General features: G+C 33.2%; 3 protein-coding genes and 1 pseudogene across 3 annotated transcripts; all 4 read left to right on the top strand.

Moving 5' to 3' along the window:
- Positions 1-240: 240 nt before the first annotated feature.
- Positions 241-2,974, top strand: LOC124830548 (subtilisin-like protease SBT1.7). The gene has a single exon (XM_047304304.2). The coding sequence runs from the start codon at positions 425-427 to the stop codon at positions 2,705-2,707; it is 2,283 nt and encodes a 760-aa protein (XP_047160260.1). The 5' UTR covers positions 241-424; the 3' UTR covers positions 2,708-2,974.
- Positions 2,975-8,712: 5,738 nt separating this feature from the next.
- Positions 8,713-9,150, top strand: LOC124830552 (uncharacterized). Its single transcript, XM_047304309.2, has one exon. The coding sequence runs from the start codon at positions 8,736-8,738 to the stop codon at positions 8,991-8,993; it is 258 nt and encodes an 85-aa protein (XP_047160265.1). The 5' UTR covers positions 8,713-8,735; the 3' UTR covers positions 8,994-9,150.
- A 1,707-nt stretch (positions 9,151-10,857) lies between these two features.
- On the top strand, positions 10,858-12,600 carry LOC148195645 (uncharacterized). The gene has a single exon (XM_088094140.1). It carries the CDS (start codon positions 11,264-11,266, stop codon positions 12,362-12,364), a length of 1,101 nt encoding a protein of 366 aa, XP_087950266.1. The 5' UTR covers positions 10,858-11,263; the 3' UTR covers positions 12,365-12,600.
- An 8,728-nt stretch (positions 12,601-21,328) lies between these two features.
- LOC148195644 (karrikin insensitive 2 receptor CA pseudogene) lies at positions 21,329-21,700 on the top strand (annotated as a pseudogene).
- The last annotated feature ends 315 nt before the right edge of the window (positions 21,701-22,015 follow it).

Raw genomic sequence — 22,015 nt, 5'->3', positions numbered from 1 at the left:
TTAGTAGGTAAAGGATTGGTGTGTGAAGTAACGTTTGGAGAACGTGGTGGTGTGGCAGACAGTGTGAAGGGTCCTGTTAAAAAGCCAAAGCATAATGAAGCTTTAATCTGCCAAAACAGGTAAAGGTAGAAAAAGAAAGAGAAATTAAATAAAAGAAAATATTAATAATAATAACTGAGGGAACGGTCATAAACGAACATGTGAACTAAATATAACGTCTTAAATGGGCTAATTGAGATAACTCGTATTTCTATCTCTCAACGCAATTATTTTGAGAAGCAGACAACCACCCACCGCATCCTTACTTTTTTTCACAACATTGCTAAACTGGCACACTCCCATAAAGTTTGCATTAAAGCCACCACTCCTTAAAGCCACAACAGCTATTTTCACTTCCCTCTACCCTGCTCCCTCACTCTCTCCCATGGCTTCGATTTCCACAACTTTGCCTCTGCTTCTCTCGCTTCTTCTGTTACTCGGTCGCTACCATGCGGCTCAGGTGCCACAACCAGAGAGGGGAACCTACATTGTACACGTGGCAAAATCGGAAATGCCCCAAAGCTTTGAACACCATACGGTGTGGTATGAGTCCTCGCTCAAATCCGTCTCTGACTCGGCGAAAATCATTTACACCTACGATAACGCCATCCACGGATATGCGACTAGATTAACTGCGGAGGAAGCGCGTTTGCTGGAAAGCCAAACTGGGATTCTGGCGGTGTTGCCGGAGACGAGGTATGAACTTCACACGACGAGGACGCCGCAGTTCCTGGGTCTTGACAAGAGCGCGGACATGTTCCCCGAGTCGAGCTCCGCGAGTGACGTCATCGTCGGAGTCCTGGACACTGGCGTTTGGCCCGAGAGCAAGAGCTTCGACGACACGGGGCTTGGACCTGTTCCTAGTAGCTGGAAAGGCGAGTGTGAAACAGGAACGAACTTCAGTGCTTCCAACTGCAACAGAAAGTTGATCGGAGCCAGGTTCTTTGCGAAGGGTTGCGAGGCCATGTTGGGTCCTATTAACGAGACTGAGGAGTCTAGATCCCCTCGCGACGATGACGGTCACGGCACCCACACAGCCAGCACAGCCGCGGGATCTGTGGTTTCCGGCGCAAGTCTTTTCGGTTACGCATCCGGGACGGCGCGTGGGATGGCGACGCGCGCGAGAGTCGCTGCTTACAAGGTTTGCTGGAAGGGAGGGTGTTTCAGTTCGGATATTCTTGCGGCAATTGAGAGCGCGATACAAGACAACGTTAATGTGTTGTCGTTGTCGCTTGGTGGTGGAATGGCTGATTATTACAGAGACAGTGTCGCTATTGGAGCTTTTTCCGCGATGGAGAAAGGGATTTTAGTTTCTTGCTCCGCTGGGAACGCGGGTCCTAGTCCTTACAGTCTCTCAAACGTGGCACCATGGATAACGACCGTGGGTGCCGGTACTCTGGATCGTGACTTCCCTGCTTATGTTGCTCTAGGGAATGGACTTAACTTCTCCGGCGTGTCGCTATACCGAGGTAACGCTTTACCTGATTCACCGTTACCGTTTGTTTACGCAGGCAATGCCAGCAACGCTACGAACGGGAACTTGTGCGTGACGGGAACCTTGTCGCCCGAGAAAGTAGCCGGAAAGATTGTGTTATGTGATCGTGGATTAACTGCTAGGGTACAGAAAGGTTCAGTTGTGAAATCCGCCGGTGCTTTGGGCATGGTGTTGAGCAACACCGCCGCCAACGGCGAGGAGTTGGTGGCTGATGCTCATCTGTTGCCGGCGTCGGCGGTGGGGGAGAAAGCAGGCGACGCCATCAAGAAGTATTTGTTTTCCGAGGCTAAACCGACGGTGAGTATTTTGTTCGAGGGAACGAAGGTGGGGATTCAGCCATCACCTGTGGTTGCGGCGTTTAGCTCAAGAGGTCCCAACTCGATCACGCCTCAGATCCTGAAACCAGATCTGATGGCGCCAGGTGTCAACATCTTGGCGGGGTGGTCAAAGGCCGTGGGTCCCACAGGTTTGCCCGTTGATAACAGGCGCGTGGATTTCAATATCATCTCTGGGACCTCGATGTCTTGTCCTCACGTGAGCGGATTAGCCGCTTTGATAAAATCGGTTCACCCAGAGTGGAGCCCAGCCGCGGTTCGATCGGCTCTCATGACAACGGCTTACACCGTTTACAAAACCGGTGAGAAGTTGCAAGACAGTGCAACGGGAAAACCCTCCACGCCGTTTGATCACGGAGCGGGACACGTGGACCCTGTGGCTGCGCTCAATCCAGGGCTGGTGTATGATCTAACAGTGGATGATTATCTTGGTTTTCTCTGCGCGTTAAACTACTCTGCCTCAGAAATCAACACCCTGGCGAAGAGAAAATTCGAGTGCGACGCGGGCAAACAGTACAGTGTGAACAACCTGAACTACCCGTCGTTCGCGGTGTTGTTTGAATCCGGGAGTGGGTCCGGCGTGGTGAAGCACAGTCGAACCGTCACTAACGTGGGGCCCGCGGGAACGTACAAGGCTACGGTGACGTCAGACGCGGCCTCAGTGAAAATCTCGGTTGAACCGGAAGTGCTGAGTTTGAAAGAGAACGAGAAAAAATCGTTCGTGGTAAGTTTTTCATCCTCGGGTTCCACACAAGACAGAGTGAATGCGTTTGGACGGTTGGAATGGTCTGATGGGAAGCACGTGGTTGGGACCCCAATCTCAATAAACTGGGGTTGATCAAAGGTTCATCACTCACTCGAAGAGGGGTGTGTCTTGATTGGCTACTCATTTTACTTTTTAATATTATAATATTTAACTTTTCCAAACAAAAAAAGGGTCTTCAAAGTTAGGTTTGATTATGGCTGGGGCCTTCTGCTTGGTTGGAGTCCGTCTGTTTGCTCCCTGGCATTGGAGAAATGTTGCAAGCCAAAGCTACAACAATTGGCTCATTTTTCTTCCACTGTACAGCCTCTCCTAATCATTCATTCATCTATATTTCTTCCACCCATTTACCTCCATTCATTACCAACTTTCTATTTTCACACCATAAACCTACGGATCATTAATGCTATTCAAACTATCCCTTGTATTTCCGTCAAACTTCACTCTCTTTCTACCAATGCTTAATTATACATAATTATTTCGTTCAACAACTTTTTTCACTCAGTCTCTTCGTCTAAGTATTGTATTTTTTCTAATAATATTATTTTTAATCTATTTAGTCTATTACGACATTTCACGATAAAACTGAATGCAGAAGGCTAAAACTATTATCGCTGCCAAAACAACATTAAAGTACTAACGATGTTCTAATACATACTTATACTGAATTTGAGGACAAGCTTTTTTTAACCGTTTTTTCTTCTCCTCACACCCTTTATATGTTTCCTATAGATAAACTTCTTGGGACTATGTTCCAACAGATATTCTTGAAGAGTTGTTTGATGTCCCATAAAATCAATTTTAGAATGCATTAAATACATTTTGAAAATTTGGTTTACGTTGGGGACATTTGCACTCGTTAGAAATATCGGAGGGGAATGAGTGCGACAATGGCAAAAGGAATGGGTGAAACATTGGTGAAGAAAAGCGAATGAGATACTGTGCAAGAAATGGATAGATGTTGAGATGAAGGGTGTGAATGGAGTTAGACGAATCATTTAACATCAATTGCCAATAAGTGTTGGTAGATTATTTGTCATTAATTATGCAATTTTTTTTCAAGACTTTTTAACCCCAATCACGGATCTGTGGTCCATTGTACGAGCATATAGTGGTTTTATAATTATTTCATTTACTCATGATTAGTTAGGCCGTAAACCACTAATTCAGTTTGTCAAATTAGCCCTTTTTGTACTAAGAAAATAAATAGTTTTCATAAGAAACACTGTAATTACTTAGTTATGTGATGTCTTCAAATTTTTTCTTATATGACATTGAGAGAATTATAGTTTTAAAACACATTTATCTCTCTCCTAATTATGAATATTATAACACTTATATTTTTTATTTTATTATATTATATTTATAGTAGTATTAAAATTATATTATGCTATTTATTTTTATTTGTTAAATTGACAGAAAATATAATATTTTTTTATATTATTATTGTGCATACCCAATATAACAAATATGATATAAGTGATGAGTTATTTTCGTCATCCATTTCAATATAAAATAATTATATCATGTAACGATAATATAAAATGTAAAGACACGATAAAGTTTTACTTGAATTTTAAGGTAGGCATCAAATGTTCTTACCAGAATTTGGAATGTGGATTTTTCAATAGGTGGCAAGAGCCAAGTGATGGCTTGTATGTTCCTGAAATCCTTATTGTTTAGAAGGAAAAGCCCTTCCGCCATAACTCATGCTTATTAAACGACCAATGCACCAAATACACTTACACCAATGTCTTTGATTTTCACTTTGTCATCGCAGTCCCTGTACATGTCTGCACACTACATTGATCCACGCTAAGAATTCACCAAAGACTGGTTATCTCCATCACTTGATATTCATTTTAAGGGATTACAATGGTTCCCTTATGTGTTATTGTGAGATCACCTATTGTGATTAGCTAAAAGGAAGAACAGAGCAAGTTCATTTGCAAGAAGTTGCACTTGAAATGAAGGCCAAAGTAAGCATGCATATAGCTCTAGGGAGAAACCAACGCCGCCTACTCACCAAAGCCTTACGATGAGAGTCATTTTGTCTACTCACTAAAGCCTTATTGTTAAGACTCGTTTGTCCTGCTATCCAAAAGTTTTACAAGTAAAAATTTCGTTTGTTCACAAAAACTTTACACATAGAGCATTATATTCAGCTTAAATCGAAGCTTTATAGGTGAAACAAACCTTCCCTTTTCCCTGACTCACCAAAACCTTCTAGAAGAAAAAAGAACACAACCTAGCTTTATAATTACGAAAGAAGACATAACACTCAATCTTGTCTTCCAAAACCAACTAAATCGACTAGACAAAATACACAATCACGTCTTTTAGTCTCTTTTGCTTCCTTTTATGTTGCTTTTAGACTTGCATGCTTATTATGATGAAGATTGGAATTGTAATCCTAATGATTTGAAATCCACTATCAAGTGGTGTATTTTTCTTGGTGTTCACTTATATAATGGAAGAATAAGAAACAAGATGTTACCAATCATCCATAAGTTGAGTATCGTGCAATGACTTTGACTACTTATGAGATTATTTAACTGTGTTGGTTTCTTGCATATATGAGTATCTATGTGAAAAACCACACACCTATACATTATGACAATAAAAGTTCTATTTATATTAGTGCAAACTCAGTTTTTAATAAATGAACCAAATATATTGAAAAAATTATCATTTTACTCATCATCATCTTTAACAGGATATTATATCTTTACTAATTGTTCCTTTGACTTTAGAGATTGTATATATATTTACCAAGTCATATTTTATTTTTTATTCGATAAACTTTCAATAAAACATCTAGTCATAACTAGTCCGAGAATATTAACTTTTTATATATATTATATAACACACATCTTAAAACATTTCTACACTTCTATATTTAGAACATCAAGTATATAAATAAAAAACACTTAATAAAAGTAACATAATAAACTAAATAAATTCTAATATATTTATCAGAACGTAGACTTTAAACTATATTATAATGTAATCATGTTAAACGATTTAAAATCTTAATATACCGCCTTCAGAGTCATAATATCAAACATTAAACTATATATTCCACTAAAAATGAAATAAAGAGGGTATATTTATTTATTAGGTTTTCATATCATTAGTTAATCAACATATATTTAAATTAATTTTAATATGAAATTGGTCTTTATATAAGCTAATGAATTTATATAAAGATTTATAATTCTGTCAGGCTTAAAATAAACACACAAGAAATGAGAAACGAATAAGATAGTCTTGTTGTAAAATAGAATAAACAACTTGGGTTACAATATTGTGAAAATTGGAAATATTTTAATGTGAAACTATTCACAAGATTCTTTCTACATTCGATGTATTGAAAGTTTGAAATGAAGAAACCTTTAAGCAAAGCATGAGCCACAACACTGAGTAGTGGCCAATGGATTTCAAGCACTCTGAGAGGACATGAAGATACTATACGTAACCTTTTGTTTTATATAAATGTATATATGGTGTCGTGTTTTCAGATGAGTGTAACTTTCAGAGCTGCTTAATATGGCTAAGGGATGTGAATATCATTTTACGATTACGTACACATACACACTTACTACACTGGTTGGTCCCCTCTTTTACGATTACGTACGGATCTATGGATTATTCTCTTCCAATTGTTGCAGGTTACTTCCAAAATTATAAATATTGAAATGACTACTCAATACATCTAAACTTACTTTTATCTTAACCTTTCAATGTTAAACTATTATACTTGAAGTAATACTCATTTCTTTACATCAAATTATGGCTCGGCTTTCTTTTTTAATCTGACTTTCACTATTATTTTTTCCTACAACGTTACTCAGTTTTTTTTTTCAATGTCTGTCTTTGAATATTTTGTCACCGAGCGAATCTTTAAAATATATTTTAACAGTCTCAATCTTTTTTAGGTGTACAAATATTTAAGATGATAAATATATTAAAATTAGAAAAACTATTTTTATCAATATACTAATATATATATAATATAAATTAAGAGATCTTTCAATTTTTATTGTTTCACTTTTAATTATGTCACTTATATTATTCATCCTTCCTATTCAATTGTGTTATTTGTCTTATATACACATATATTTAATTACTTTTTTATTAAATAAAATTACCATAGTTTTTATCCTCGTATATTCACTACTTACTAATAATTATTAATCAATTTTATGTACGTATTTTATTCTAAAAATTTAAGTGACTAAAATAAAATTATTAATGAAAAAAATATTAATAATGAATAATCATTTAAAATTTAATTTTATATATTTTTATTATTTTTATTATTTTTATTAGACTTAGAAAATCAAAAGTATTTTGTAAAAATTTAATTATTTAAAATTTATATTTTGATATAATTCATTACATTTATTTTTAAAAGATCAATTTATTTACATTAATATTTTATTCAAATATTTGATTTAAATTATATTTACGATTATTTTTATTCAAAATTTATATTTTAAATAATTTTATTTGAAATTTAAAAAGACGTAGAGATACTAATAATATCTACCCATATTTAAGCATCTCCAGGTATTTTTCACAAATACGAATAATAAGACAATAAACAAAATACTTTTTCTTAAATAAAACAGGTAATAGATCAGCACCACCCATAATCAATTAGTGGTTCAACCCGACTTAATCCATCATGAGTTGGTTACTTAATGAGTCAACCCAACCTGATTCACTTATTAGCAAGTTTTGAACCCGGTCTGACCCACCAAAGGTTGGTGGTTAAACAAGTTGACTCACTGACTTACTTAATTATAAGTTTTTTTTAATTAAAAAAAACTATATTTTTTTAATTCAAATCTAAATAAATTTCACTCTAAAATGATGTTAAACTCCAAAAATAAGTTTTTAATATTGATAATTTTTGTATCACTTGTCCATTTATAATATTAGACTCTTAAATAAATAAATCTATAATATTTTTCTCTCTTGAAACATCTTTTTTTTTATTCCCATTTACAATATAATAAAAGAAATGCTAACTAATAATATTGAAACACAAAATAATAAATAATTAAATTAAATTAGGTAGGTTGGTGAGTCAACCTAACTCACCACGGGTTCAACCCAAATGAGCGAGGTTCTAAGTAAGCCGGGTTGAAAACTAACCCGCATAAAAGAAGTGTATTTTTTCAAACTCAACCCAGCTCAAACCCGTAGTAGGCAGCAGCTCGTGGATTATAATCATTTTGACAGCACTACTCAACACAATGCTTTGTTATTGTCGTGCGTTAAGAAGGTGTTTCTACTATTCATCGTTAGATTATTTTGAAAAGTTTTTTCTTTGCCAAGTAATTTTCTTCCCTCAAACATGTTTTGTTTTTGTTTGTGTTCGTAGTTTCTATATCATAAATCAACATAAAATTGTTTATTTGCGTCATATCCTATGTAAAACGTTTTTTTTTTCATTTTATGCATCTAAGTCAAATTAAAAATAATGTAATCGAAACAATGGGAAGTAAAGAAATGATTTTGCCCAAGTAAATTAATATTAGTAGTAAAATGTAATATTATTCTAAGCAAAGTTTAAAAGTTCACATATTAGCTAAAATGCTAAAATTTTGAGTTTGTCAAAATCTTAGAAAAGAGGTATATAATTAAGTGCAGATGAGAATTGGCCACGGAGGAATAACTGGAGGTTGAAACGGTTGACTATTTTAGGAAAAAAGTTGTCAGAAAAGAATGTTAAATCCTCAAAACTAATTCCATATAATGAGAGAAGAGCTAAATTTGTCTTAGCATTAGAGGAAAAGAGGAACTCACTCGTTTCTTTTAATGCATAAATATAATCAACGTTTATAGTTGTTTTTAAATAAAAATATAAAGATAATTTGGTTTTTGGTCTAACAGGGTATATGAATAAATACACGTGGTGTGGAGAAGCATCTGGAGAAGAAACAGCAAGGTTGTGGTAAAGGTGGCACGTGTGTGTGAGAATTGTTTGGAAGAGGACGTGTGTTAGAGGTGGACAAGTGGCAGAGGAGGTAGAAAATAGAAGTATCCTATATAAGAAAGAAAGGTTGAAAACGGAGAAGGAAGTAAGAGAAAGATGGAGCAGGATAGAAAAAGAGAGAGTGAATCAGAGAAAGAAAGGGTTGAAGGGCTTCCGATAAAGGACAGTCCCTACGTGCAATACAAGGATCTGGAGGATTATAAGCAACAGGGTTATGGGACGCAGGGCCATCAAGAACCAAAGACAGGTCGTGGTGCTGGAGCTACTGATGCACCCACTCTTTCTGGTTCTGCACTTTCCTCTCAGTCCCAAGCCACTGCTACTGCTGCAAATAATCACAAAGGACTTCCTTAGTTAACCCCACCTCCTACCCTGCAATACCTCAATAACATTTTACTCATTTCTATTATTAAACGTTTTAAATTTCCGTTTCTACTTTTCTTCTCCATGCTGTCAATTACTTATGTTACGTTGGGAAATTTATAAGGCTACGAGAGATATTGGATATTCATTCCTTTCCTTTTCCTTCTTCTTTTTTAATCAATATTGCCGCCGTCTATTTATATAGGATTTTGGTTTTTGGAATTGTTTATCAACACAAAACTTCATTGGAAGAACACCGTCTGAAAAAATACGTATGGAAAAAGAAAGCCTTTATAAACTCACTAAAGTTTATTATTATTATTATTATTATTTTCTATAGATAGCCACTCCAAATTTTGATTTTGTTTTAATTATTCTCAAATTTTATCCATAAATAGAGACATTAAACTTTAATTTTGTTTCAACTGATCCGAACTTCCTTTTCTTTTAAAAAAGCACCTGAAATATTTATTTGATTTGATTTCTTTTTTAAAATTTATTAAATTTTTTAATATGATTGTTTTATTAACTCTTGATTTAAATAATTTTCTTTAAAGATCGAGAGTTCAATACAGTGTTTGTATTTATTCGTTTTTTACGTATTAGCTTAAATGAAAATAAGATTTTAGAAATATAGAAACTAAGGGAAACAAATTTGTGTAATATATTTGCTTAGTTTACACTCTTAAGAAAAACGGAAACTAACTTGGTTACACTCTTAAAGAAAAAAGGAAATTAAATTTCAATGCGACTATTTTTAGGATAGACTTTTAGATGGAATAAGAAAAATACATATCTGGAATTCATTTTTCCAGATGTATTGGGCCTATTTCAAGGAAGAGCGGGCCTCTGAATTCTGGATACGAGACTGACGATTTCTTCCTGCATCCCTCTTTTCTTACTGTACCTCCAAACTTTTAAAATCCCACTTTTACCTCATTAAAAACTCTAATTTTGTTTTCTCTCCCATCTTGCCCTTTGCCGACTCGGCACCATCATCTTCCAGTCACTCGTCCTTCTGATCTCCAAGAAGAATTGACTGTGTCTCTGAATGAGGTTAAGCCTCTCACTCCTATGGCTTCACTTATGACTATCTTCACCTTTGGCTTCACTTATGACTGTCCATTCCCAACCGACTACGTCTAGGATTTCAAGTGTTTTGGTTGATTCTTTCCCTTAATCTTTTTTGCTTTCTAATCATGCAATTTACTTTTTTTTTTGTTGTTTGTTGTTTTCTTTATTATGGTTTTACAAATTTCTAAGTTAATTTTTTAATTTTATTGTAATTTGAGTTTTTATGATATACATCTTCATCTTTTAATATTTTTTAACTCTAATTGATTTTATTTGGTGGAATGCTTTCATGTAGATATTAAATTGAATTTTGGACCACATATTTGATTTTCTTTGAAATATGAATTTAGAATATGGTAAATCAATTCATATTAGTTATTTGAAATTTGAATATTAGGAATTCATTTTCGTTACTATTTGTGGTCACAAGTTGTGAAATATTTTCTTTTCTTTACCCTTTATTTTTATCTCAATCTGCATTTTTCTTTTCTTTGATGAGTGTACTTAAAGGAATACCTACCCTCATGTTTTTAAGATAATGCAGCACTGTACGTACTGGCTTCGTGTTTGAACTCTTTTTATAATTCAATTTCAAATTATATGCCAGACTGCGCAGTGGTCCTCCTCACCCGCACTTCGACTAAAACAATATTATTAGACCTTCATTTCCACAACAATATATACCCTTTAAAGTCCAGCTATACGCTACACACATAGATAGAGAGGTCCTCTCTCTACAAATGCCAATTCTCAGGCCCAAAAACTCACACTAAACACCATCAAGCTCTTCAAAAGCAACAAAAAAAAAACTTTAACGAGGGTTTCTATTTCACACTTGTTTAATTTAATATGGTTTTACGAAGATTATCACATAATATTGTTTTTTTAATGATGTCTGAGGAGCTTATTGGACGTGTCTTTTGTGGTATGTGTGTCCAAACCAAAGCGTTTCTCCTATTTGCTCGGGTCGCTTACGTGATGGATACAATGCCCCATTTTATTTCTTACTTTAGTGCTGGGCACCACACTCCTATACCTCTTTTTATATTCTAAATGTCCGTGTCACTCTGTCGCCCACACCCTCCTCACCCTGTTCAAATACCTTTACCCTATCAAAAACCTTAACCCCATTAATTCATCCTTCCCCGACACCTTCCAGCTTTCCAACCAAGCCTGTTCCTTCCTCAATGACCACCTCAGACATCGTCCAAGGAAAATGGAACCCTATCCAAGAAGAGGAAGACCATCAAGAAGAAGATCAATCTCAACAAGAAGAAGAAGAAGAAGAAGAAGCATTGTCGCTTTCCGATCTTCCAATCAACCTCAACGACCAACCGAGCCTCCAAGAACAACGCTCTGCTGCCAACGAAGCAACTCAAGAGGAATTCAATTTCCGCTCCTGGGATGCTCCCTTTTCCAAACAACCCGAAATGTGTGCGGCTGATGAAGTTTTCTTCAAAGGCCAAATCCTCCCATTGCGTGTCTCCTTCAGCTCCGAGGCTGGCTTATTAGCCACACTATCTCAATCTCAACCACATTATGGTAAGCACTTTATCAACGAATCCTTGGATTTTCCGAGTAACAGTAGCAGTAGCAGTAGAAGCAGTAGTCTTCGAAGCCAAAACTCATCAACTAGCACCGCTAGCTCCGCTACCATCACCACCACAAAAAAGATTACAACAGTACCTCCGAGAACGAAGCCCAGAATTCGAAACCAGTTTCATATGCACCCAAGTCCGAAGCCTCAGTTAAGGGCACCCACCCCAACACAATTATCAAGCTTGGGTAACCCAGGTAGAAAATCAACGTCAGCATGGGGAATTTTCCGTTTGGGTGTGGTCCCTGCTCCCGAGATAGGATTGCAAGACCTGAAGGTTCGCAACAGATCAAACTGTGTCAGTCGCAACAGTAGTAGCAACAGCAGCAGCAACAACAGTGCGAAAAGTGTGAAAAGAAGTAACAGGAACAAGGGAAATGATGGTGTTTTGAAACAGTTAGTGGGGAAAGGCGGTGGTCTATTGAGTGGTTGTGATTGTTCTTTCCAAACAGTGCAATCGAACAACATGGTCATGATAAAAGGTGGTAACGGTGGTGGTAAAAGTAGCAACAAGACAGAAAGCATAAGGCACGCCGCGAAAGAAAAAGTGGTGGAGTTGAAGAAGCAGAGGCAAAAGCAGGGAAAGAAGGTTACGTCACGTCGTCGAACGTTTGAATGGATAAAGGAACTTCATGCAAGTCACCCTGGTGATGATGACGACGATGAAGAGGCTTTGTTATCAAACGCATGATGCTTGGATTTTACTTCTAAGATTAGATTAGGTTAATCATATTGCACCGCCTTTCTTTGCTTCCTTTAATTTGAATTAATGAAATTATAATATTGTGGTGCAGGCGTTTGTAATCAAAAGTTGCTGCTTTCTCGTGAGAAAGAGCAAGGCTGTAATCAATTTTCTTTTTCAAAATAGAAAAAAAAAACCTTTTAATTTGGGCGTGTAATTAATAATTGAATGGGGTTTGTTGAGAAGTTATGTGGAATGCATGATGAGGCTTAAATGATACGGGCGAACATGGGTGAATTGGTGTTTATGGCTGTCATGATTGAAGTGTGAATTTCGATGGTTTGTGGTTGGTTGGTTGGATGGAGAATGTGAAATAGGATTAGGGGACTGCACCAAGTCACGCGAGGCAGAGACTTTGAGAGAGAAAAGACGATGGGAAAGTCGTGAAAGAAAGAAATTAAACAAAAAAGAAAAGAAGAAAATATAGATATTGGAAATAAAAGTTATATAAGGTGGTGGAAAAAGGTTTTTCCTTCATTATTGTCTTTCCCATTTTCTGCTTTTGTGAAAGATCGAGTTTTTTAAGATGTACACAAGAAGAAGGGAAAAAAAAGGTTTTGTCTGTGGTCAATGGCAGTTATCACTTTTTGTGTGTTTATATATTCGCAATCGTTCGTGAGAAAGTTATTAAAAGAATATATCAAAAGAAATAAGCTATTAACAATCTTCGTCTTATTAATATAATAAATGTTGACGTTGTGTGTATATATTTGTATGGCAGTTGATATTAAGTATGTACGATATTTTGTATAGGGACCCATTTTACATCACCAAACTTTCAACAAGGGAAGGAATTCATGTTAAAATTCAATTAAGAGCCGGCGACAATTTTTCAGTGGAAAAGGTTCAGCTAACAAGACAAAAGTGTTTTACAATTTTAACATTTTCAATATACTTTTATTTATTAGGTGTGATAGTTGTAATTTAATATTTTATTCTGACAGGGCAGTAATGTTGTCTTTCGTTTGGCATAAATAAGCAGTCATGGGTGGACGAAGATATAAGTTTTGTATGTTTAGGTATTTGTGAGTTTTCTTTTTTTTTTTTAAATGTCTAATTTACTTTCTCATCCTTTCTAATAAAAGAGTTTAGCCATATTAAATCAACAATAATATTTTAATAATAAAATTTGACAACATTTTAACACTAATATGAGTGGTTCACGTAGAAAACAATATTTAAAAATGAGAATGACATAGAAGAAGAGTCAAGGGAAGGGTTTGAAAGTGAGGAGGTTCATTTTCTATCTTCAGAATTTGAATATGAGGCAAGGTGTGAGAGAGAACCCAATCTTAGAGAGAGAAAGCGAACCCTAGAGTGAGTCTCGCTCCCTCCCACCCAGCCAACCTACCTCTTCTCATAAACGTGTCGGTGCAAGCATGGTCCGCCGAAGTTCCACATGAGGAAGTGGTGTTCGTTCCGATGACCAGCAGCGTTGGAACCTTTGATTGAAACCGCCACCGACAAAGGCGTGTTTTGAGCTACCGCCATTTACGTCTACTCACTCACCCAATCATTGTGGTTCGTCTTCCTCGGAGTGTCGCGGTCCTTTGTTCGTCGGAGTACCGTCGTCGACGTTTACCCACCCATCCATCTTGCTCTGTGCCACCCACCGAGAGGCGTTGGTGTTCATTAAAACGTGGTCGGACTCTCTTTGTTCATTAAAAGTTGATTTAGTTTGTTTAAATTTGTTAGAGCATTTATGTGTTGTTGTGTTTTTTGGGTATTTTTCAAGGTATGGTTTAGTGTGGGATGAAGTTGTGTAGAAGATTTAGTGGTTGATGGTGTTTTTGGATGGAAAGTATGAAGTTCTTTTCTAATTTTTTTGACCATTTACTGGTTTAGTTCTTTTGATACAATTATTATGTCACTTATATACAATTCTATGTCCAAGGAACCATTCTTTGTAAAACTCATGGTGCAGAAACTGCAGTGGTAGTTAAGGCAAAATAAGTGGGGACTTCAGGCAAATGTTTTGCACAACCAGGTCAAATACGTTACAGGTACAACACTTGCACACTCCAAGCCAACCAAACTTATAAGTTTTTAATGTTTATTTATGCAAATAAAAATTTTATTGTTTCATTGATATGTTAAATAACATTATTTGTATGTTGGACTTTGTTTGATGTAGATATGATTATGGAGTTATTGTTTTGAAATTTATGGAGTTGTGGGATGACGTTGAGAAATACGAAGACAACACAATGCCCACATACGTAACTGTAAGTTATAAAAATTTTCATTTTTTGGGAGCTTTGATAGAAGATGTTGCATTTTATTAATATGTTGTGCATTTATCTCTTTGCAGGAGGAATTGCAACAGGTTAGGGAGAAATATGTTTGTGATTGGATCTTGGATGTGGACAATATGCGGAGGGATGAAGTGTTGCGAGATTTAGGTCTTATGTAGATGTTGTTGAATAAGGATTTTGCAATGTAATTGATGTTTTGTTTACAATTTTTTGAATAAGTATTTATGAGGTCTGAATGTACATATTTTTTGTTAGAAATGTTCAAAAAAAATGTATTGGTTACATTTATTGATAATCAAATTTGAAGATGAGAATGATCATTGTTTACGATGTATGTACTGCAGTCCCCACAAAATTTGGATGTCATTATTTAAGAAATCTTGTATGTACAGGGTTCTATGTAGAATAAATGATGAAAGATGCAACATATTTAGCTTAAGTCTTAATGAATGTGTCAACATGACTTGTATGTCCATTAAGTATGAACAAAAGAATTGTGCACTTTAAAATGAATGTCATTTTCATAGTTGACTTGATTGTGCAAAACCTTTGTCCGAAATCCCCACTTATTTTGTCTTTGCTGTCACAGCAGTTTTTGCACCATGGGTTTTACCAATATTGTTTCCTTGAACATGAAATTGTATATAAATTTCATAACAATTGTCTAGACATCACTTTTATGTTCAAATATTGTTAAGGAAGAAATTGAAACTTCAAAATGAATGTCATTTTCATAGTTGACCTGGCTATGCAAAACATTTGCCTAAAGTCCCCACTTATTTTGACTTTGCTACCAAAGCTGTTTCTGCATGATGAGTTTTACAAACATTGTTTCCTTATACATGAAATTGTATATAAATGTCATAATAAAGGTATCAACATCACTTTTATGCTAAAATATTGTTAAGGGAAGAAACTGAAACTTGAAAATGAATATCATTTTCATAGTTGACCTCGTTGTGCAAAACCTTTGCCTGAAGTCCCCACTTATTTTGCTTTTGCTACCAAAACTGTTTCTATGAGTTTTACAAATATTGTTTCCTTGAACATGAAATTGTATATAAATTTCATAAAAATTGTCTGGACATCACTTTTATGTTCAAATATTAAGAAAGAAATTGAAACTTCAAAATGAATGTCATTTTCATAGTTAACCTGGCTGTGGGAAACATTTGCCTGAAGTCTCCACTTATTTTGACTTTGCTACCAAAGTTGTTTCTGCATCATGAGTTGTACAAATATTGTTTCCTTGGACATGAATTTGTATATAAATGTCATAATAAAGGTCTCAACATCACTCTTATGTTAAAATATTGTTAAGGAAGAAATTGAAACTTGAAAATGAATATCATTTTCAAATTCTGAAGAGAGAAAATGAACCTCCTCACTTTCAAACCCTTTCCCCTATTCTCTTTCCACGTCATTCTTATTTTTAAATATTGTTTTTCACGTGAACCACTCACATTTTGACACGTGATTAGTGTCAAAATGTTGTCAAATATTGTTGTTAAAGTATCATTGTCCATATTAAATAGTTGTCAATAGTATCTTAACATACTTATACTTATGCTTTTTGTAATAAAAAAAAATCTTCAACGAAAAAGTGTATATCAATGTAACTTTTTCCTAAGACTATGATATTTTAACAACTTTTTTGAAAATAGACTACGTGTTACTATTTTATTGGTCCATATATTTAAAACGGACCAATTACAAACTACCACATATGTTGTTGTAAAAAAGTTGTCAAAAAAACATTATTAAAGAGATATTTTCATTTTTCCTATTGAGTTTACTGGCACATTGGTTGGGTTCATTCGGTGAATCATAACACACTGGTTGCTCCACCTATCTTATTTGTGAATGTTTGTGGCTTAGACTAGTGCTCCTAGATTTAGCATATACACATATACATCTCATTAAGGTGTATTGTGACAATAAAATTTATATGACATTACTAACAATTTTGTTCAACATGACTGTAAAAAAACAGGTAGAAGTTGATATTGTTCATCAAGAAAAAACTTCATAAGAATATTCTAGAATTGCTAAATATTGGATCTGAAGACCAACTTACAAATATTCTTATGACAAGTCAGATTTTTCAAAGATTATTATACAAATTGGCAATGTATGACATCTATTTTTCAACTTGAAAGAAAATGTTGAAATGAATATATTCTGTTAGCTAAATTATAGGTTTATAATATTGTATAATAACAACTTTCTTTATTTAGTCCTTATTTGTGGGAATAAAATGTTATAAAAACAAAATATTTGTATATAAGAACATATGAATGAAAATCATATAATGAATTATAATCATAAACAAAAAAAAAAATGTAGATTCTTAGTTGGTATTCACCAGGAATATGAAAAAGCAAAAGGTATAAAACTACTATAAAAGTAAAAAGTTGATTTAAGAGTTATACCACAACTTAATAAGTCACTTTGATGTATAGGAGACTTTGATAGTTGTGTGTTATTGGAGTCTTGGATAATTGTGTGTTATTGGAGTTGTAATTTTGTTAAAAAAATTACATAAGTAATAATACTTTTCAGTATTCATGGATGTGGGTCATGAGGTGCCAATTCATGTGAAATTTATTATGTTTTTAAAATAAATCGTATGTATTTTTGTTTGAAGAAATTAATTTCCTGTTTTAGAATTCTTAATAGTCGCACAGAGATGATGTTCTAATTAAGGGAGAAAAAGAAACAGTTTGGCATATTGACAAAAGTCAATGTTATGTGTGTGGATCAATCTCTATGTATGTCAGACTTTTCATAATGGAAAGATATACTGGTTCTCAAGTGAATATTTGCAAAAGTTAAAAAAAAAAAAACTACTACAAAATTGAAGAGTCTGGGAGTTGTTATCACAATTCAATAAATCACTTATGTTTATTGGAGGAATAGATATTGAAGAGTTTGTGATTTTGTTTAGAAAAATTGTAGGAGAAGGTTTGTAATTTCGTAAAAAGAAATCTATAAAGAGTTTTGCAACTTTTATTTAGAAAAAATTGTATAAGAATATTTGCAATTTTTTTTTAAAAAAAAATTGTATGTTGAATAATAATATTTGAGTATTGGTGAATGTAGTAGGCCTTATTATGTATGTTAAATTTATTGTGCGCATTTTTGTTAAATTTTGTGTTATCATTTGAGTTCGTTTTTATTTATTCTAAACAAATTTTAATCCATAACTTCTTTTATAAACATAAGTACAGTATTCAAATATAACTATTCTTTTAAGTATGAATTTAACTAAATTGAAATCTTAAGAAAAGAAGATGATATAGAATTTTTAGGCTAAAGAGAAATTTATTTTAACTTAAAATTTAATAGTTTATAAAGAATCATTAACTCTCTAACTATTGCAAAATGTGATAATAGATAAGATATAAGATCTATTAACTAGTGTAAGGTGTAATAAAAAAAACATTTGAGTATAGGAGAAAAAAATTTCAAAGAAGACAAAAGGAAAATTGAGAGAAAGAGAAAAAGTAAGAGAAAAAAATTAGATAGGTTATATATATATATATTATATTTAAAATTAAATTATTTGTACTAATATTAATTAAATTTAGAAATATATTTATTTATTTTTAAATAGACCAAAAAAAATCCCTTGATCAGACATACAAAAGAATTGAACAACAAATTATAATTTAGATATAACCCAAATTTATTAGATAATTGATTAAAGTTTACTAAGTCTAGAAAATAATTTATATACTTAAGATAGTATCAAAGAACGTAAAACTAAAACTTGGAAAAATAAACACTATAACGTAATTTAAAATTTTACGAGACTCAAATATATTTTAAAAAAAAAACAGGTGTAAGTCAATTAACTAATTTAGAGTGTCCCACTATGTAGGGATTATAGATGGTATAATTATCATTTGAATAAAAAATAACGAGGATTCTAAAAAAATTAAATAGAAAGAAATTTATTGAAATCCGGAATATTTTGTAGAAACTTGACTTATCATTAAATACATAAAATATTAATAGATAATAAAATAAGTTTGTATGGATTTCAAACTCTAAGATACAATTTATAAAGGAAAAAAAATATTCTAATGAGAAAAAATATATTTTATGACAATAATATAAATATGAAAGACTGTTTATTAATTGAATTGTCATACAACATATTAATAGTATAATTTTATTTATTAACATAAGCACTTTTTATCTAGTAGAAAAATATAAAACTAGTTGTAAAATAAATAAAGACTATTTGCAATAAAATTAAAAAATGTATTTATTTCAATTTTATTATTATAATAACAAATAATAATTATTATTTTATTATTTTCTATTATCATAAAAAATAAATATACATATACGTAACATATTTTTTCACTAGCAAGATATAAACATTTTATAATTATTTTATAATTAAATAGACTTGATTAATAAAACTTTATCACAAGAATGTATAATTTTGGTGATAAAACTTATTTAAAATTAACGTTTATTAAATTATGTAAACAAATTATGAAAATAAGTTCAAAATTGTGAAATCTATAGATTATTTTTATATAAATCAAATACGTTTCTCATGAATTGATCCTAATCCATAATTAATTCTTTATAGTTATTTAACCTAACTGATTACCGTACTCGTTGTTAGAACCAAATAATACAGAATCTGAATAATTCACATTCAAACGTTATTGCATGTAAAAACAACGATGACTGATACCATGAAGAAAACAACACTTGCCCAACATTCTATTCTATACGTTTGACTGTAAGTGCCACCATGGCTCTAAATGTTAATGTGAGGCTCAAGAATCCTCTGCTTCAAACTTATTCTCTTTCTGTCTTTGTCAAACCACTCTTATGCTAATTTTTAAAACACAAAATTTCCTTATGTAAGTGGAATTTTTCTAACATAGTAAACGTCAATTGTCATAGCTACGAGGTATAGAGACTCTGAACTAGAACATATAAACTATATATCTTTACTTTTTTCCAAGAATGAAAAGATTCTACACTCATTCTTATTTTTCCTTACACTACTACAATTTAGTATAATGTATGTTAGTATTAAAGGGATAGGAAATAGGTATAGTCTATCACCCCTATACAATCCTTGATCTCAAATATATGCTAAGAAAATAAAAAATCGAAAATGAGTTTAACAGCGTATCAATGTTAAGGCAGCCACATCTGAAATAATTCACCTTTCCTCATGGAAACTGAACATTTTAAAGGAGAGGGACCTAAAACGATGGCCATGGCATTACTTTTTTATGTCATACTTATTTACGCCAGATAGGACGTACTATATATCATTTTAGAGAACTGTTACAAAAACATCAGACTATTTCTTAAGATTTATACAGAAAATAGAGAAGAGGAAATAATTAATTTTAGTAGCTCACGTTACAAATCTTCAAAGACAATAAAGATATTAGTAAGAGGGAGATGAAAATCTCCACTATTTTTTTTTTCTTAAATTGAATTAAACTTTAAGAGTATTTTTTTTATCTCAGGATCAAAATCACCAGTTAAAACATATTTTAACAAAATTTATAATTTCTTGAGTTATTATTTTTGCAACATAAATTAGATTCTTAATGGAAAGAGGAAGATGATGAATAAAAAAAAAAGAGAGGAGATAAGTGGAAGATGACAATATCTTTCGTCCACGACGTGTGGGAGATGACGAGTGGGGCAACAACAATGTTGAGCATGTAGGAGAGGCGATGGCTATGGCGTGGAGACAATGGCTCGCAGGAGTGTGCATAAAAACAAATAAAAGAGTTGCTTCGAAAATGAAGTGCTTTGAATGAAATGAGAAAAAATGAAGTTAGGAATTTACACAAGATAATATCAAGTAAGAAACCAACAATCATAATATCAATTTTGCCATCATGCCCTATTTACTATCATAGATGACTTTTATATGTTATAATACATGTAGTTTTTATTACGAACATATCACGGTTACACCTATTATAACATGTTTCTTAAAATATGTCATATTTCATAATTTTATTATGAAATTATCTATGATAATTGAATTTCACCTGTTATAGTAAGTCGTTATGAAAACCTTTTTTTTCACTAATAAAACTTAAAAATAATAGAAAAAAAAATTAAGTTTCGTATGAACTAAAATCTAATATGGAAAATTCAGGCTTCGTTACATAATCGAAATAAAAAATATATTTTATTTTATCTTACTTGAATATGTTTCAATTGGTGAACTGATATACAATTTAAAAAATAATCTATGTAAAATGTGATTTTTCGTATTAATGTTGAATGATTATGTAATATTAGAATATTTTACTATTAACATAATAGCTCAAACAAGATTTAACCGACAATTATACTAGTTTAACTAAATCATGAGACTGATTTAACCAGTGTGTTGTGATATAAAAAATAAATATATACCATGATACAGAACGAATGTAGACCACATAGAAGTATAAGCAAGTTGGGTTTTAGCATCAGTACAACGTCGACCACCATAAATTCGACCCCACTCTCTTGAATAACCCAACCATGGATACGAAGGGAATACTTAGTGAGCAAACCCAAGTATCACAATCCCAAAACCAAAACAAAAAGAAAGATATCGATCCTTCGACACCTTATTCCCTCAAAGGCGACAAGAACGGAAACAGCAATGGGTATCGTGGAAGAGGCTCATAACGTGAGAATAGTTGGGAGGGGGGATCAAATCGTGGTTCTGGCTCATGGCTTTGGCACGGACCAATCTGTGTGGAAGCACCTCGTACCACACCTGGTTGATGATTACCGCGTGATTCTATACGACAACATGGGAGCTGGTACCACAAATCCAGAATACTTCGACTTTGACCGATATATCACAATTGATGGGTTTGTGTATGATTTACTGGCAATTTTGGAAGAGCTTCAGGTGAAATCTTGCATCTTTGTTGGTCACTCTCTTTCCGCTATGGTGGGCCTCCTCGCTTCCATCTCCCACCCTCATCTCTTCACTAAGCTCATCCTCGTCTCTGCCTCTCCAAGGTAAACCATATATAACTAACTTCCTCGTATTACACCAATCTTCATGCTAAAATTCATACAATAATAAATTACTGAATTAGTGTTTACTTTACTGTAGTTATATCTTTATCTGTTTTTGTTCTTATAAATTGTATTAAAAAATTATACAAAAAATGATATATAGTTGCTATATATATACATATATGTATAGTGGCCGAAAAAGGAGAAACGTGTAAATTATAGTAATACCAAAAATCTAATAATTTTGGAATGATAACTTTGGATACACTAAAGAGAGAAAGGAAAATATAAACATTTTCAAGCACAATACTGAAATCTT

This window comes from Vigna umbellata, chromosome 7, assembly GCF_029865625.1.
Source record: "Vigna umbellata cultivar VRB3 chromosome 7, Vumbellata_1.0, whole genome shotgun sequence".
In the NCBI taxonomy this organism is placed as follows: domain Eukaryota; kingdom Viridiplantae; phylum Streptophyta; class Magnoliopsida; order Fabales; family Fabaceae; genus Vigna; species Vigna umbellata.
This window is presented reverse-complemented; position numbering and strand designations above follow the sequence as displayed.